This window comes from Rhodnius prolixus, unplaced genomic scaffold (genome assembly GCF_049639745.1).
Source record: "Rhodnius prolixus isolate KJV_2025 unplaced genomic scaffold, Rpr scaffold_3, whole genome shotgun sequence".
Lineage (NCBI taxonomy): Eukaryota > Metazoa > Arthropoda > Insecta > Hemiptera > Reduviidae > Rhodnius > Rhodnius prolixus.
Genome location: NW_027411603.1, coordinates 43,512,490 through 43,531,772, shown reverse-complemented (window position 1 = coordinate 43,531,772; position 19,283 = coordinate 43,512,490). Strand labels below are relative to the sequence as shown.

The window sequence follows — 19,283 nt, the reverse complement described above, 5'->3', positions numbered from 1 at the left end:
TAAAATTAATAGCCTCACTAAAAATTTTCATAGGTGTTAATGGAAAATGTTGGAGAAGAGCTCGACGCTCTGCTAGAGCCAATGTTGTTAAAACAAACTTTTAAAGCAGGAGGAGCGATATGCATTAAACTTGGAGATTCTGTTGTAGAATATAACGATCGATTCCGGTACGAATTATTTAATATTTTATTGTTCTTAAATTTGGTCTCTCTAAGTACATGTTTGATAAACTATTCTTAATCTATAGCTAATAATAAGGATCTTTAGAATTTAGTGTTACTTTAAAACTATTTTTATTACATTACAAAATATTTTCTAGATTTTATCTTACGACCAAATTAAGAAATCCACATTATTTGCCTGAAATCGCGGTAAAAGTAACTTTAATAAATTTCATGATAACCAGAGTTGGTTTAGAAGATCAGCTACTGGGAATAATAGTGGCAAAAGATCGCCCAGAATTGGAAGCAGAGAAAAATCAGCTTATTGTTCAAGGAGCCGAGAATAAAAGGTGAAAAAATATATTTGTTTGGTTGTTATTATTCTCTTAATTATCGAATTCGGGCTTATTATAAAAATGAATTCCTAGGAATCTATAATTTTAAGTGCTTTGTACATGTACGATCAATTTGTCAATTTAAATAGAATAAATTGATCTCTTAATTTTTATTTTCACATTAATTTCAGTAAACGAAACATCTAGGGTACTCCTTTCATAATACTTACAAGCCAATGTTTAATTTTAAATTAAAAAATTCGATACTGATGAAAGTTTGTAGAAAGGTGAAATAATGTACAGCCTTCTTAAAGTATTAGATTAAAAAAAATACTTAAAAAAATAATTTTAATATGCTGCTCAAACATAACAAATTAGACAAAGATCAGATTGGAGACGGATATAAACTACTATTAGAAACCTAAACACCCATTTGAGGTGTTCTAAAAGACACCTGCCGCCTTTGTACACTTCGTTAACAAACAAAATTCGTAAATCAAGAATTGAAAATTCCTATCGAAATAGGCGAAGAGCAACTAAAAAATCATTCCTCCATTAATATAAAGATATCTGTATCTATGAATCTATATGCATATATAGTTTCAGATTTTTCAGAGCTACTATTAATTGGTAGTTGGCTCCCCGGAAGTCGGTAATGTGTTTGATTCCCGATTATGGCCCTGGATTTTATTAAATATGAGAAATTTAACTGAAAAATGGTTTCTCCGTCCTCGAAATTTGATCGGAAGTATCCGTATTAAAAATAGGCATTACTTTGATTTAATTTAACTTTCTAAATATTGTTTACTTGAATAACTTTAATGTAGGGGAGTCTACTTATTTTCTGTACAGCTTCAATGTTTTTTTTTTATTTCCTTGGATTTTGGCCTCTTGTACATAGCAAATCAGCCACTTAAATATTGGTTGTTCGAACAAATATCTTATACGTGTTAAAGTTATTTATCCATTGTTAAAGTTATTTTGAGATTTGGTTTTTGATTTCTTAGAATTTTGATTAATTACAGCGTTATCCTGTTGAGTTTTAGGAATTCAAAGAGTTGTATGTAAATGTTGCCATCATCAGACGCAAGTATAGTATTTAGATTGGCAAGTAAGGCACATCCAGTCGCTAGAATAGCCCTGCTCAATCGTTCTCTTCATTTAGTGTTGTTAGCACAATCCAGGATTAGGTGGTTGGCGTCTGCTGTTATTCCAAAAGTACTCGAACATTTCTGCGTTGTTTCCACACCAGTCCTGGCTAGATGAAATAATTATGATTGAATCGCATTCTAATAAGTGTGCTAATAAACTTCCTATTGTAGTTATTGTATCTGAAAAACTATGGTCTTTTGGGGACACTAGTTTGGATGGAGCTTCAATTTTAATATTGTAATTGAAATCTTTTGTCACCAATTATTATTTCAAATCTAATTACAGAGTGTTAAAAGATCTAGAAGACAAGATATTACACACATTGTCTGCTTCAGAAGGAAATATTTTAGAAGATGAGGGTGCTATTAATGATTTAACTTTATCAAAAACTTTGTCAAATGAAATAGCAGAAAAACAAGCTGTTGCAGAAATTACTGAAAAATCAATTGATGCAGCCAGACAAGAATTTACACCAATTGCTTTACATTCTACAATATTATTCTTCAGCATAAGTACGTACATATATCAGAGGTGCTTGTGTTTTTTTGTTTATAATTACTATATTTTCTTGTTTAGATATCTAGATTGTTTTCATTCCTTTTCATTTTACAGCAAATCTTGCCAATATCGATCCAATGTACCAGTATTCACTTGCGTGGTTTGTTAACTTATTCAAAGTAAGCATTGATAACACAGAAAAAACTGATAAAGTCGAGTCAAGAATAGCTCTCTTAAAAGAATATTTTACATATTCTCTGTTCGTAAACATTTGCAGAAGTCTCTTTGAAAAGGTAAATAATTCTTAAAGTAAATGTTTACATAATTTGGTTCTATATTTAAGTGTTCTGAGATTTATACGATATATTCAGGGTGTCCCAAGCTATATGGATAACAACTTTTTCTCGGAAACTAAGGTAGCTAGAAAAAAACTAAAAAATACGTGTTCCCTTAGTTTTTTGTTAGGAATCCAAATTTACTTGGTATTTTTTTTCGGTGCTTCCAGAAGCGAAATATAGGCACCAACTTCATTTTTTCAAATGGGGAGGTGTGGTTTTTATTTCAGAAATAGATTCCTCTATTTTTTTGAAGAAAAATTTACTTGAACTGTTTTTTTCTGTGAGCGATATTTTAGAAGTTATGAATGAAAACATGATTCTTATAAGAAATGTCAAAATGATAATATTATAACGGTTTTTTGATTGAATAAGAAGAAAAGTACTATTTTATTATAAATTTTACTCCTCATTAATATTACAGATCATGCTCGAACTGGCCTCCACCATTAGAGGTGCATAGACATGCTCTTTCCTGCCAATTGCCTTTACTGCCAAAGACACGGGGGCGATTCAATGGCCAACTCTCTCACCGGATTTGACACCTATGGACTATTTCCTTTGGGGATACTCGAAAAACAAAGAGATCATTCATAACTTTTTTCTTTCTTTTCTTATTTCTGCTTACCTAAAAGCATTTCTAAATCTAGGTGTATCAGAATCAAGCCGGGATGGCATCTGTAGATGATCTAAAGCAGAGAATAATAGATGCCAGTAACTCGGTTAAATTCGAATCTATTTCTTTGGCAGTAAAGGCAATTGGCAGGAAAGAGCATGTCTATGCACCTCTAATGGTGGAGGCCAGTTCGAGCATGATCTGTAATATTAATGAGGAGTAAAATTTATAATAAAATAGTACTTTTCTTCTTATTCAATCAAAAAACCGTTGTAATATCATTTTGACATTTCTTATAAGAATCATGTTTTCATTCATAACTTCTAAAATATCGCTCACAGAAAAAAACCGTTCAAGTAAATTTTTCTTCAAAAAATAGAGGAATCTATTTCTGAAATAAAAACCGCACCTTCCTCTTTGAAAAAATGAAGTTGGTGCCTGTACCTCGCTTCTGGAAGCACCGAACAAAATTTGCAAAGTAAATTTGGATTCCTAACAAAAAACTAAGGGAACACGTATTTTTTAGTTTTTTTCTAGCTATCTTAGTTTCCGAGAAAAAGTCTTTATCCATATAGCTTGGGACACCCTGTATATAAATATATAACTCTCATTGCCAAGTATTTCTCTAAAAAATCTCTTGGTCGTTATAATAATTGTATTATGTTTTCACCAACCCTCATCTTTCATATATTTTTAATAATTAAGCGATAACAACATGACTACTATTAATGATCAATCAATATCAGTAATTATTATTTGATGAAAAATTTCAGGATAAACTGTTGTTCTCACTTATACTCACAGTGAATTTGATGTTTGAAAGCAATGAATTAGATCAGGCAGATTGGTTGTTTCTCTTAACAGGTGGTGTTGGTTTAGATAATCCTTATCCTAATCCCTCAAATTGGCTACCTCAGCAATCGTGGGACGAACTATGTCGCTTGAGTGTTTTACCAGCATTTCAAGTGAGTTTTCTTCTCTTTTTTATTTATGACCTAAATAACGTGTTCAATCAATCAGTAAAACATAATCAATTCATTTTAATCAATATTCTCGGAATGTGAGTGTCTCCGGTAAAAAATCAACCTGTATAATATATTCTTGGGCATCCATCTAAATAATACACTTAAGGGATATGTTGTTGTAAGTTGAAACAATGATTGTTCAAAATAACTTGAGAGTAAAAGAGACCAAAAGGATGCCAAATAAGTTAATTTTAATTTATTTTTAATTATATTAATTACTTACAGAGGATAAAAGATCATTTTAAACAGAATTTAAATCAGTGGCAACAAATATTTGATGATACTGAACCTTATAATGCAAAGCTGCCATCTCCTTGGCATGAAAACCTGAGTGATTTTCAAAAATTATTACCACTTAGGTGTATTAGGCCAGATAAAATGGTACCTGCGGTTCAAAAGATAGTTGAACGTAAGTAAATATTTTTCATATATTATTTGCCTTCCAAATCTTTCTTTCTGTGAAACATGTGAGGTCATATGATAGTATTTCGGATCTTATTGCTACCCTATGGTAGAATGGAATAACCGAGGTCACATACAACATATTATCTTACTAGAGAACTTGGTCAACGATTGTTCACAAAGTACGTCACTATTGATGTAAATTTTGTTTGGTATGAAATAGCTCTTTTTTTGTTTTTTTTAATATAGGGTTGTCTAAAGCTTAGAAATATTCTAAAGACTTAATAAGTGCAGATGAATAATGCCATCCATTACTTTAGCTAATAAAGAATGTCAGTTGAAGAAAGACAATGATATTATCAAAGAAACTATTTCACATAACTGCAGTTCTTTCCAAAGACATAGAAAAGTTTTGGTGTAGCATGGTCGGCGATAATGACAATGCTAATATGTTTATGATACCTTAAATTTAATTCATTGACCACGAAGTCATTTATTTATAAGTTACTTTGTTTTCCATTACAAGTAAAAAAATAAAATAAAAAAATACTTTTCTTTGTTTCAGTCAAATTGGGAAGAAGGTATATTGAATTTCCACCATTTGATCTACCAGGTTCATTTTTAGATTCAAACTGTAGTTCACCATTAATATTTATCCTAAGTCCAGGAGCTGATCCAACTGCAACTTTGCTCAAATTTGCTGAAGATGCGGTAGTATACTATCTAAATAATTCAAATTATTTAAAAGATGAATGTTTGAAAATAGGTGTTATAATTAGAGTAAGAGGGCGCATCCTTTTTATAAAATTCAAACATTAAAGCCATGTTTTTGTCAACTTCCGCTCATCTCAAATTGTGTTCGTCATAATGATCTCAGAATTATTTTAAATACCTTTAATTTTGTGTGAAAACGGTAACTCGAAGTTTGAAAAAATCAATAACTTTTGTATTCTTTAAAAACCATCAAAATTGACACTTTTAAATTACTATAAGATAATCTTGTCAATATTAATGATGCATTCATTTGCATTATGATGACTCAAAATTGAATTATTCAACTGGAAATACTACCCGACTTGTAATACTGAAGATATAATATAATGTACATTGTCCACATCACTCAAGAAAATAATCGCTGTAAACGAAGCAGAAATCTTGAAAATGTTTTGGCTCATGACGATATTGCCGAGGATCACTACAGTCGACTCCATGAAAAAGCTCGGAGTTTACCAAAATAAATGCCACAATAGAAAGTATTACTTTTAAAGTAATAATTCTAGATTCAGTAATGAGTGAATATATGGTTTCTAAAAATTGTAACTGGATAGAAACATAGTTGTGCTAGACAATATTCTGTAACAGGATAACAGTCAGGCAACAATTTCGATCAACACAAGCTACATCCCTTCTGCACTAGATTTAAAGGAAAAGACAGAATTGTATTGACATCGAACATTTTTACATATGTTATGTATACACATAAATTTACAAGATTGGCAATAAATTAATTGCGCAAATAGAATTGTACAAATAGAATTTTTACCAATTATATGTCTACAGGGCTATGGAGGTTCCCGTCTAAACTCATTATCATTAGGACAAGGGCAAGGACCTATAGCAATGCGATTAATTAATGAAGCACAAAGACAAGGTACTTGGGTTGTGCTCCAAAACTGCCACTTATCTAAGAGTTGGATGCCAGTACTTGAAAGGGTTAATATACGTATTTTTGTTTTATTATTATTTAAACATTTCTATTTGTGCAATAGTCTTTTAGATGAAAGATATAATTTGAGAAAAGATATCTTTTTCATTGCTTTATTTTGATGTTAAAGGTTTGTGAAGACTTAAGCCCTCAGAATGTTCATCCAGATTTCCGACTCTGGCTAACATCTTATCCCGCTGACCATTTTCCAGTTTTGGTGTTGCAGAATGGTGTAAAGATGACTAATGAACCTCCAAAAGGATTAAGAGCAAATATTTTGAGGTGAAATTTATCATTATAAAACCAAAGTACCCAAATAGTTTATGCTTACTGTTTCATTTTTTTATATTTTTAGTGTAGGATTATAATTATTTAGGGTGGGATTTTCTGTAAGTTTAGTTCTGTCAGAAGCGTGTCTGCTGGAAGACGAAGATGTAATCGTCTTATTATAAAATCGTCAGACATATAGTCCTCATTAGCTATTTGATTTTTGTGTATGTCGAAAACTTTTCAAAAATCTACTTGATTTAAAAAACAAATCTACTGAATGGGTTGAAACAGATATATCTAGTTAATAAGTAAAGTAATTTAAATTTTAAAAAATTTTACAGATCTATGATGAGCGATCCTATTTCATCAATGGAATTTTTCGAAGGATGTAAACAATCAAAGCAATTCAAGAAGCTTGTATTTGGATTATGTTTCTTTCATGCTTTAGTGCAAGAAAGAAGAAAATTTGGACCGTTAGGATGGAATATTCCCTATGAATTTAATGAAACGGATCTCAGAATTAGTGTTCAGCAGCTGCAGATGTTTCTTGATCAGTATGAAGTAAGAATGAATTCGTATTAGGAAAGGGCCGGCAAAAGGATGCATAAGACGCTAGTACTTAGGGATTTGTGGCTTTTTTAAAAAAAGGCAATGAGTTCATTAGAAGTACATTAGAATATTAAACAAAACAAAAAATAATTTATATTTCATGAAAGCCACATGTATATTTCATAAAGCTTTGCAGTCATATTCAGAAGCAGAATATTCTATTGATTTCAAGTGTTTGAGATTGGATGATTGATTGCTGCTCTAGTTATTGAAGTTGGACTAGGTACTTATTTATGCTTCATTTTGGCGTCCCTGCGGGCATCGTCTAACTAACTACACTGACTGACATGGCCCACATTCACAATACACTTACAGCCTACATATGCAGCTACTTCGATTTATCGCATCTACAGGCAAACTCAAACTTATCATCATACTATTCGCATTTACATGCTGTTCAGTTTGTATTCGTCTGCATTCTGTGGCAAATACTGACACTTGGCACAATAGATATTTTAGATCGCAGTGGAGAGCTTTGCTTAACCATATCCTCTTCAATCTACATCTAGTACATTCTCAGTGTTTTTATAAGCGGTTGTTTTTGAACTGTGCAATTCAACAGAGTTGGGCAAAAATTTAATCAATTAAAAAACAATTGAATTAAACCGAAATTTAATTTTAATCATGATTAAAATTAAATTCACTTTTAATTTAATCGGAATTTAATCAATTAAAATTTTTAATCATAACTAAAAATTAAGATTAAAATTAAATAATCCGAATTTTAATTGATTGAATTAAATTCCAAATTTAGTTTTAATCACTTTGGACGATTAAATTTTTTAATTTAATAAAAAAAAAAAATAATAATCAAAATATGAGAGATAAAACCAAACATTGCCAATGGTTAAACCAGAATCGGACCAATGCATCTTTATTCCGCCTAGCTGGTGCCTCTTCTCTATCAATATTATCACTTTTCCTAAACTTGGCACCTTCATTCTACCAGTCTGGTGTCTCATCTATACCATGTTGGTGACTCACAAGACTTACATAAGACCACCTTACTCTCACATTTAACTATGTTTACCACTCACTAGACTTAGATAGGACCACCTTACATTCACATTTAACTATGTTTACCACTCACTAGACTTAGATAGGACCACCTTACATTCACATTTAACTATGTTTACCACTCACTAGGCAGATAGGACCACCTTACACTCACATCTAACCATGTTTACCACTCACTATACTTAGTTAGGACCACCTTACACTCACATTTAACCATGTTTACCACTCACTATACTTAGATAGGACCACCTTACATTTAACCTTGTTTACCACACTATATTTAGATAGGACCACTTTACACTCACATTTAACCATGTTTACCACTCATTATACTTAGATAGGACCACCTTACTCTCACATTTAACCAAGTTTACCACTCACTATACTTAGATCGGACTACCTTACACTCACATTTAACCTAGTTGGCGACTCAATAGACTTATGAACAGGGTGACCAGAGTTATGTGTTCCACCCACTTTTTTTTTAAACGGCGGGAAATTTCAAAAAAATAGAAAACACGTATTTAATCAAATCTAGTTCTTTTCAGTAATTGACCCATTTTTTAAACCCCAAATTCCCCAGATACAGTATCTAAGTTTTTTTCAAATGGAACAAACCAGATCTAGGCAGGCTAGAGCTATTCGATATTCCAGATCTTCGATTGAAGCCAAGGGATTAAGGTTACTGTATACTTTATTTTTTAGATAACCCCTTTGAAAATAGTCTATTGGGGTTAAATCCGTAGTTCGAGGTCAAAATCGAGCTCTTCTTGAACCGCATGATAACTGGGGATGAAAAGTAGATTACCTACGAACACATCGTAAGGAAAAGGACATATTGTGAACCCGGAAAACCTAGCCCTTCCACCTGTAAACCTAATTTCACTCTGAATAAGAGAATGTTGTGTATATAGTGGGACATTCGAGGACCTACACATTATGAGCTTTTGAAACCGAACGAAAAGCTAAATTCGGAGAAGTATTGTTAGCAAATGCATAACTTAAAGACAGCAGTCCAAGAAAAAAGGCCGGCGATGTTCAATAGGAAGAACATCATACTGCAGCGTAATAATGCCAGGCCAAATGCTGCTTTAAAGACTCGTCTAAAAATTGCAGAACAAGGCTGGAAAATTCTGTCGCATCCACCATATTCCCCGAACATAGCACCTTCCGACTATCACTTGTTTTTGTCCTTACAAAATTTGTTGAAGGGCAAAACATTTAAAAATGAAGTAGATATCATTCAAGTACAGGTTCAATTTCTCGCATCAAAAAATAATACATTTTTCAAAAATGAAATACATAAATTGCGCTCACCCTAGCCAGATATCATTAATAATTTTTTGGGTCATGAAATTCTGTAAAATTATGGCCGTTCTGTATCTCTCACTGTGAACCACGTTTTGATATTGAATTTCGTTCTCTTATACACTTTGATTTTCTCAATTATATACTATAGTTATTATGTGCACAGATCTAAAAAGTAGAAGATATAAAGAGTTGAAAATTTTTTGGGTCATGAAGTTCTGTAAAATTGTGGCCGTACTATATCTCCCACTGTGAACCACGTATTGATATGGAATTTTGTTCTCTTGTACACTTTGTTTTTCTCAATTATAAACTATAGTTATTTTGTGCACAGAACTAAAAAGGTAGAAGATATAAAGGGTTGAAAATTTTTTGGGTCACGAAATTCTGTAAAATTATGGCCGTTCTATATCTCCCACTGTGAACCACATATTAGTATGGAATTTTTTTCTCTTATAAACTTTGTTTTTCTCAATTATAAACTATAGTTATTTTGTGCACAGATCTAAAAAGGTAGACGATATAAAGGGTTGAAAATTTTTTGGGTCATCAAATTTTGCAAAATTATGGCCGTTCTGTATCTCTCACTGTGAACCACGTATTGATATGGAATTTTGTTCTCTTGTACACTTTGTTTTTCTCAATTATAAACTATAGTTATTTTGTGCACAGATCTAAAAATGTAGAAGATATAAAGGGTTGAAAATTTTTTGGGTCATGAAATTCTGTAAAATTATGGCCGTTCTATATCTCCCACTGTGAACCACATATTGGTATGGAATTTTGTTCTCTTGTACACTTTGTTTTTCTCAATTATAAACTATAGTTATTTTGTGCACAGAACTAAAAACGTAGAAGATATAAAGGGTTGAAAATTTTTTGGGTCATGAAATTCTGTAAAATTATGGCCGTTCTATATCTCCCACTGTGAACCACATATTAGTATGGACTTTTTTTCTCTTATAAACTTTGTTTTTCTCAATTATAAACTATAGTTATTTTGTGCACAGATCTAAAAAGGTAGACGATATAAAGGGTTGAAAATTTTTTGGGTCATGAAATTTTGCAAAATTATGGCCGTTCTGTATCTCTCACTGTGAACCACGTATTGATATGGAATTTTGTTCTCTTGTACACTTTGTTTTTCTCAATTATAAACTATAGTTATTTTGTGCACAGATCTAAAAATGTAGAAGATATAAAGGGTTGAAAATTTTTTGGGTCATGAAATTCTGTAAAATTATGGCCGTTCTATATCTCCCACTGTGAACCACATATTGGTATGGAATTTTTTTCTCTTATAAACTTTGTTTTTCTCAATTATAAACTATAGTTATTTTGTGCACAGATCTAAAAAAGTAGAAGATATAAAGAGTTGAAAATTTTTTGGGTCATAAAATACTGTAAAATTGTGGCCGTACTATATCTCCCACTGCGAACCACGTATTGGTATGGAATTTTTTTCTCTTATAAACTTTGTTTTTCTCAATTATAAACTATAGTTATTTTGTGCACAGATCTAAAAAAGTAGAAGATATAAAGAGTTGAAAATTTTTTGGGTCATAAAATACTGTAAAATTGTGGCCGTACTATATCTCCCACTGCGAACCACGTATTGTTATGGAATTTTTTTCTCTTATAAACTTTGTTTTTCTCAATTATAAACTATAGTTATTTTGTGCACAGATCTAAAAAGGTAGACGATATAAAGGGTTGAAAATTTTTTGGGTCATGAAATTCTGTAAATTTGTGGCCGTTCTATATCTCTCTCTGTGAACCACGTATTGGTATGGAATTTGGTTCTCTTATACACTTTGTTTTTCTCAATTATAAACTTTAGTTATTTTGTGCACAGATCTAAAAAGGTAGACGATATAAAGGGTTGAAAATTTTTTGGGTCATGAAATTCTGTAAAATTATGGCCGTTCTGTATCTCTCACTGTGAACCACGTATTGATATGGAATTTGGTTCTCTTATACACTTTGTTTTTCTCAATTATAAACTTTAGTTATTTTGTGCACAGATCTAAAAAGGTAGAAGATATAAAGGGTTGAAAATTTTTTAGGTCATGAAATTCTGTAAAATTATGGCCGTTCTATATCTCCCACTGTGAACTACCTATTGGTATGGAATTTTTTTCTCTTATAAACTTTGTTTTTCTCAATTATAAACTATAGTTATTTTGTGCACAGATCTAAAAATGTAGAAGATATAAAGGGTTGAAAATTTTTTGGGTCATGAAATTCTGTAAAATTTTGGCCGTTCTATATCTGCCAATGTGAACCACGTATTGGTATGGAATTTTTTTTTCTTGTACACTTTGTTTTTCTCAATTATAAACTATAGTTATTTTGTGCACAGATCTAAAAAGGTAGAAGATATAAAGTGTTGAAAATTTTTTGGGTCATGAAATTCTGTAAATTTGTGGCCGTTCTATATCTCTCTCTGTGAACCACGTATTGGTATGGAATTTGGTTCTCTTATACACTTTGTTTTTCTCAATTATAAACTATAGTTATTTTGTGCACAGATCTAAAAATGTAGAAGATATAAAGGGTTGAAAATTTTTTGGGTCATGAAATTCTGTAAAATTTTGGCCGTTCTATATCTCTCTCTGTGAACCACGTATTGGTATGGAATTTTTTTTTTCTTGTACACTTTGTTTTTCTCAATTATAAACTATAGTTATTTTGTGCACAGATCTAAAAAGGTAGACGATATAAAGGGTTGAAAATTTTTTGGGTCATGAAATTCTGTAAAATTATGGCCGTTCTATATCTCCCACTGTGAACCACATATTAGTATGGACTTTTTTTCTCTTATAAACTTTGTTTTTCTCAATTATAAACTATAGTTGTTTTGTGCACAGATCTAAAAAGGTAGACGATATAAAGGGTTGAAAATTTTTTGGGTCATGAAATTTTACAAAATTATGGCCGTTCTGTATCTCTCACTGTGAACCACGTATTGATATGGAATTTTGTTCTCTTGTACACTTTGTTTTTCTCAATTATAAACTATAGTTATTTTGTGCACAGATCTAAAAATGTAGAAGATATAAAGGGTTAAAAATTTTTTGGGTCATGAAATTCTGTAAAATTATGGCCGTTCTATATCTCCCACTGTGAACCACATATTGGTTTGGAATTTTTTTCTCTTATAAACTTTGTTTTTCTCAATTATAAACTATAGTTATTTTGTGCACAGATCTAAAAAAGTAGAAGATATAAAGAGTTGAAAATTTTTTGGGTCATAAAATACTGTAAAATTGTGGCCGTACTATATCTCCCACTGCGAACCACGTATTGGTATGGAATTTTTTTCTCTTATAAACTTTGTTTTTCTCAATTATAAACTATAGTTATTTTGTGCACAGATCTAAAAAGGTAGACGATATAAAGGGTTGAAAATTTTTTGGGTCATGAAATTCTGTAAATTTGTGGCCGTTCTATATCTCTCTCTGTGAACCACGTATTGGTATGGAATTTGGTTCTCTTATACACTTTGTTTTTCTCAATTATAAACTTTAGTTATTTTGTGCACAGATCTAAAAAGGTAGACGATATAAAGGGTTGAAAATTTTTTGGGTCATGAAATTCTGTAAAATTATGGCCGTTCTGTATCTCTCACTGTGAACCACGTATTGATATGGAATTTGGTTCTCTTATACACTTTGTTTTTCTCAATTATAAACTTTAGTTATTTTGTGCACAGATCTAAAAAGGTAGAAGATATAAAGGGTTGAAAATTTTTTAGGTCATGAAATTCTGTAAAATTATGGCCGTTCTATATCTCCCACTGTATACTACCTATTGGTATGGAATTTTTTTCTCTTATAAACTTTGTTTTTCTCAATTATAAACTATAGTTATTTTGTGCACAGATCTAAAAATGTAGAAGATATAAAGGGTTGAAAATTTTTTGGGTCATGAAATTCTGTAAAATTTTGGCCGTTCTATATCTGCCAATGTGAACCACGTATTGGTATGGAATTTTTTTTTCTTGTACACTTTGTTTTTCTCAATTATAAACTATAGTTATTTTGTGCACAGATCTAAAAAGGTAGAAGATATAAAGTGTTGAAAATTTTTTGGGTCATGAAATTCTGTAAATTTGTGGCCGTTCTATATCTCTCTCTGTGAACCACGTATTGGTATGGAATTTGGTTCTCTTATACACTTTGTTTTTCTCAATTATAAACTATATTTATTTTGTGCACAGATCTAAAAATGTAGAAGATATAAAGGGTTGAAAATTTTTTGGGTCATGAAATTCTGTAAAATTTTGGCCGTTCTATATCTCTCTCTGTGAACCACGTATTGGTATGGAATTATTTTTTCTTGTACACTTTGTTTTTCTCAATTATAAACTATAGTTATTTTGTGCACAGATCTAAAAAGGTAGACGATATAAAGGGTTGAAAATTTTTTGGGTCATGAAATTCTGTAAATTTGTGGCCGTTCTATATCTCTCTCTGTGAACCACGTATTGGTATGGAATTTGGTTCTCTTATACACTTTGTTTTTCTCAATTATAAACTTTAGTTATTTTGTGCACAGATCTAAAAAGGTAGACGATATAGAGGGTTGAAAATTTTTTGGGTCATGAAATTCTGTAAAATTATGGCCGTTCTGTATCTCTCACTGTGAACCACGTATTGATATGGAATTTTGTTCTCTTGTACACTTTGTTTTTCTCAATTATAAACTATAGTTATTTTGTGCACAGATCTATAAATGTAGGAGATATAAAGAGTTGAAAATTTTTTGGGTCATGAAATTCTGTAAAATTATGGCCGTTCTATATCTCCCACTGTGAACCACCTATTGGTATGGAATTTTTTTCTCTTGTACACTTTGTTTTTCTCAATTATATGCTATAGTTATTTTGTGCACAGATCGAAAAAGGTAGAAGATATAAAGAGTTGAAAATTTTTTGGGTCATGAAATTCTGTAAAATTATGGCCGTTCTATATCTCCCACTGTGAACCACCTATTGGTATGGAATTTTTTTCTCTTATAAACTTTGTTTTTCTCAATTATAAACTATAGTTATTTTGTGCACAGATCTAAAAAGGTAGACGATATAAAGGGTTGAAAATTCTTTGGGTCATGAAATTCTGTAAATTTGTGGCCGTTCTATATCTCTCTCTGTGAACCACGTATTGGTATGGAATTTGGTTCTCTTATACACTTTGTTTTTCTCAATTATAAACTATAGTTATTTTGTGCACAGATCTAAAAAGGTAGAAGATATAAAGTGTTGAAAATTTTTTGGGTCATGAAATTCTGTAAATTTGTGGCCGTTCTATATCTCTCTCTGTGAACCACGTATTGGTATGGAATTTGGTTCTCTTATACACTTTGTTTTTCTCAATTATAAACTATATTAATTTTGTGCACAGATCTAAAAATGTAGAAGATATAAAGGGTTGAAAATTTTTTGGGTCATGAAATTCTGTAAAATTTTGGCCGTTCTATATCTCTCTCTGTGAACCACGTATTGGTATGGAATTATTTTTTCTTGTACACTTTGTTTTTCTCAATTATAAACTATAGTTATTTTGTGCACAGATCTAAAAAGGTAGACGATATAAAGGGTTGAAAATTTTTTGGGTCATGAAATTCTGTAAATTTGTGGCCGTTCTATATCTCTCTCTGTGAACCACGTATTGGTATGGAATTTGGTTCTCTTATACACTTTGTTTTTCTCAATTATAAACTTTAGTTATTTTGTGCACAGATCTAAAAAGGTAGACGATATAGAGGGTTGAAAATTTTTTGGGTCATGAAATTCTGTAAAATTATGGCCGTTCTGTATCTCTCACTGTGAACCACGTATTGATATTGAATTTTGTTCTCTTGTACACTTTGTTTTTCTCAATTATAAACTATAGTTATTTTGTGCACAGATCTAAAAAGGTAGAAGATATAAAGTGTTGAAAATTTTTTGGGTCATGAAATTCTGTAAATTTGTGGCCGTTCTATATCTCTCTCTGTGAACCACGTATTGGTATGGAATTTGGTTCTCTTATACACTTTGTTTTTCTCAATTATAAACTATAGTTATTTTGTGCACAGATCTAAAAAGGTAGACGATATAATGCGTTGAAAATTTTTTGGGTCATGAAATTCTGTAAATTTGTGGCCGTTCTATATCTCTCTCTGTGAACCACCTATTGGTATGGAATTTGGTTCTCTTATACACTTTGTTTTTCTCAATTATAAACTATATTTATTTTGTGCACAGATCTAAAAATGTAGAAGATATAAAGGGTTGAAAATTTTTTGGGTCATGAAATTCTGTAAAATTTTGGCCGTTCTATATCTCTCTCTGTGAACCACGTATTGGTATGGAATTATTTTTTCTTGTACACTTTGTTTTTCTCAATTATAAACTATAGTTATTTTGTGCACAGATCTAAAAAGGTAGACGATATAAAGGGTTGAAAATTTTTTGGGTCATGAAATTCTGTAAATTTGTGGCCGTTCTATATCTCTCTCTGTGAACCACGTATTGGTATGGAATTTGGTTCTCTTATACACTTTGTTTTTCTCAATTATAAACTTTAGTTATTTTGTGCACAGATCTAAAAAGGTAGACGATATAGAGGGTTGAAAATTTTTTGGGTCATGAAATTCTGTAAAATTATGGCCGTTCTGTATCTCTCACTGTGAACCACGTATTGATATGGAATTTTGTTCTCTTGTACACTTTGTTTTTCTCAATTATAAACTATAGTTATTTTGTGCACAGATCTAAAAAGGTAGAAGATATAAAGTGTTGAAAATTTTTTGGGTCATGAAATTCTGTAAATTTGTGGCCGTTCTATATCTCTCTCTGTGAACCACGTATTGGTATGGAATTTGGTTCTCTTATACACTTTGTTTTTCTCAATTATAAACTATAGTTATTTTGTGCACAGATCTAAAAAGGTAGACGATATAATGCGTTGAAAATTTTTTGGGTCATGAAATTCTGTAAATTTGTGGCCGTTCTATATCTCTCTCTGTGAACCACGTATTGGTATGGAATTTGGTTCTCTTATACACTTTGTTTTTCTCAATTATAAACTTTAGTTATTTTGTGCACAGATCTAAAAAGGTAGACGATATAAAGGGTTGAAAATTTTTTGGGTCATGAAATTCTGTAAAATTATGGCCGTTCTGTATCTCTCACTGTGAACCACGTATTGATATGGAATTTTGTTCTCTTGTACACTTTGTTTTTCTCAATTATAAACTATAGTTATTTTGTGCACAGATCTATAAATGTAGGAGATATAAAGAGTTGAAAATTTTTTGGGTCATGAAATTCTGTAAAATTATGGCCGTTCTATATCTCCCACTGTGAACCACCTATTGGTATGGAATTTTTTTCTCTTGTACACTTTGTTTTTCTCAATTATATGCTATAGTTATTTTGTGCACAGATCGAAAAAGGTAGAAGATATAAAGAGTTGAAAATTTTTTGGGTCATGAAATTCTGTAAAATTATGGCCGTTCTATATCTCCCACTGTGAACCACCTATTGGTATGGAATTTTTTTCTCTTATAAACTTTGTTTTTCTCAATTATAAACTATAGTTATTTTGTGCACAGATCTAAAAAGGTAGACGATATAAAGGGTTGAAAATTTTTTGGGTCATGAAATTCTGTAAATTTGTGGCCGTTCTATATCTCTCTCTGTGAACCACGTATTGGTATGGAATTTGGTTCTCTTATATACTTTGTTTTTCTCAATTATAAACTATAGTTATTTTGTGCACAGATCTAAAAAGGTAGAAGATATAAAGTGTTGAAAATTTTTTGGGTCATGAAATTCTGTAAATTTGTGGCCGTTCTATATCTCTCTCTGTGAACCACGTATTGTTATGGAATTTGGTTCTCTTATACACTTTGTTTTTCTCAATTATAAACTATAGTTATTTTGTGCACAGATCTAAAAAGGTAGACGATATAAAGGGTTGAAAATTTTTTGGGTCATGAAATTCTGTAAATTTGTGGCCGTTCTATATCTCTCTCTGTGAACCACGTATTGGTATGGAATTTGGTTCTCTTATACACTTTGTTTTTCTCAATTATAAACTATATTTATTTTGTGCACAGATCTAAAAATGTAGAAGATATAAAGGGTTGAAAATTTTTTGGGTCATGAAATTCTGTAAAATTTTGGCCGTTCTATATCTCTCTCTGTGAACCACGTATTGGTATGGAATTATTTTTTCTTGTACACTTTGTTTTTCTCAATTATAAACTATAGTTATTTTGTGCACAGATCTAAAAAGGTAGACGATATAAAGGGTTGAAAATTTTTTGGGTCATGAAATTCTGTAAATTTGTGGCCGTTCTATATCTCTCTCTGTGAACCACGTATTGGTATGGAATTTGGTTCTCTTATACACTTTGTTTTTCTCAATTATAAACTTTAGTTATTTTGTGCACAGATCTAAAAAGGTAGACAATATAGAGGGTTGAAAATTTTTTGGGTCATGAAATTCTGTAAAATTATGGCCGTTCTGTATCTCTCACTGTGAACCACGTATTGATATGGAATTTTGTTCTCTTGTACACTTTGTTTTTCTCAATTATAAACTATAGTTATTTTGTGCACAGATCTAAAAAGGTAGAAGATATAAAGTGTTGAAAATTTTTTGGGTCATGAAATTCTGTAAATTTGTGGCCGTTCTATATCTCTCTCTGTGAACCACGTATTGGTATGGAATTTGGTTCTCTTATACACTTTGTTTTTCTCAATTATAAACTATAGTTATTTTGTGCACAGATCTAAAAAGGTAGACGATATAATGCGTTGAAAATTTTTTGGGTCATGAAATTCTGTAAATTTGTGGCCGTTCTATATCTCTCTCTGTGAACCACGTATTGGTATGGAATTTGGTTCTCTTATACACTTTGTTTTTCTCAATTATAAACTTTAGTTATTTTGTGCACAGATCTAAAAAGGTAGACGATATAAAGGGTTGAAAATTTTTTGGGTCATGAAATTCTGTAAAATTATGGCCGTTCTGTATCTCTCACTGTGAACCACGTATTGATATGGAATTTTGTTCTCTTGTACACTTTGTTTTTCTCAATTATAAACTATAGTTATTTTGTGCACAGATCTATAAATGTAGGAGATATAAAGAGTTGAAAATTTTTTGGGTCATGAAATTCTGTAAAATTATGGCCGTTCTATATCTCCCACTGTGAACCACCTATTGGTATGGAATTTTTTTCTCTTGTACACTTTGTTTTTCTCAATTATATGCTATAGTTATTTTGTGCACAGATCGAAAAAGGTAGAAGATATAAAGAGTTGAAAATTTTTTGGGTCATGAAATTCTGTAAAATTATGGCCGTTCTATATCTCCCACTGTGAACCACCTATTGGTATGGAATTTTTTTCTCTTATAAACTTTGTTTTTCTCAATTATAAACTATAGTTATTTTGTGCACAGATCTAAAAAGGTAGACGATATAAAGGGTTGAAAATTTTTTGGGTCATGAAATTCTGTAAATTTGTGGCCGTTCTATATCTCTCTCTGTGAACCACGTATTGGTATGGAATTTGGTTCTCTTATACACTTTGTTTTTCTCAATTATAAACTATAGTTATTTTGTGCACAGATCTAAAAAGGTAGAAGATATAAAGTGTTGAAAATTTTTTGGGTCATGAAATTCTGTAAATTTGTGGCCGTTCTATATCTCTCTCTGTGAACCACGTATTGTTATGGAATTTGGTTCTCTTATACACTTTGTTTTTCTCAATTATAAACTATAGTTATTTTGTGCACAGATCTAAAAAGGTAGACGATATAATGCGTTGAAAATTTTTTGGGTCATGAAA

At 31.1% G+C, this 19,283-nt stretch overlaps 1 protein-coding gene across 3 annotated transcripts in view; it reads left to right on the top strand.

Annotated features, from left to right (window-relative positions):
- LOC141452930 (dynein axonemal heavy chain 7-like) overlaps nt 1-19,283 on the top strand; it is a 73,682-nt gene that overhangs the window by 40,236 nt on the left and 14,163 nt on the right. Inside the window, exons 49-58 of one of the 3 annotated variants that reach the window (XM_074125501.1) lie at nt 34-167; nt 320-511; nt 1,934-2,160; nt 2,261-2,439; nt 3,871-4,062; nt 4,348-4,531; nt 5,090-5,235; nt 6,085-6,237; nt 6,360-6,511; nt 6,841-7,060. In XM_074125501.1, the coding sequence (XP_073981602.1) occupies nt 34-167; nt 320-511; nt 1,934-2,160; nt 2,261-2,439; nt 3,871-4,062; nt 4,348-4,531; nt 5,090-5,235; nt 6,085-6,237; nt 6,360-6,511; nt 6,841-7,060 (1,779 nt within the window). Of the gene's footprint in view, nt 1-33; nt 168-319; nt 512-1,933; nt 2,161-2,260; nt 2,440-3,870; nt 4,063-4,347; nt 4,532-5,089; nt 5,236-6,084; nt 6,238-6,359; nt 6,512-6,840; nt 7,061-19,283 lie in introns of those variants that run through there. The other 2 variants (XM_074125502.1, XR_012457684.1) reach the window with 2 other exon arrangements.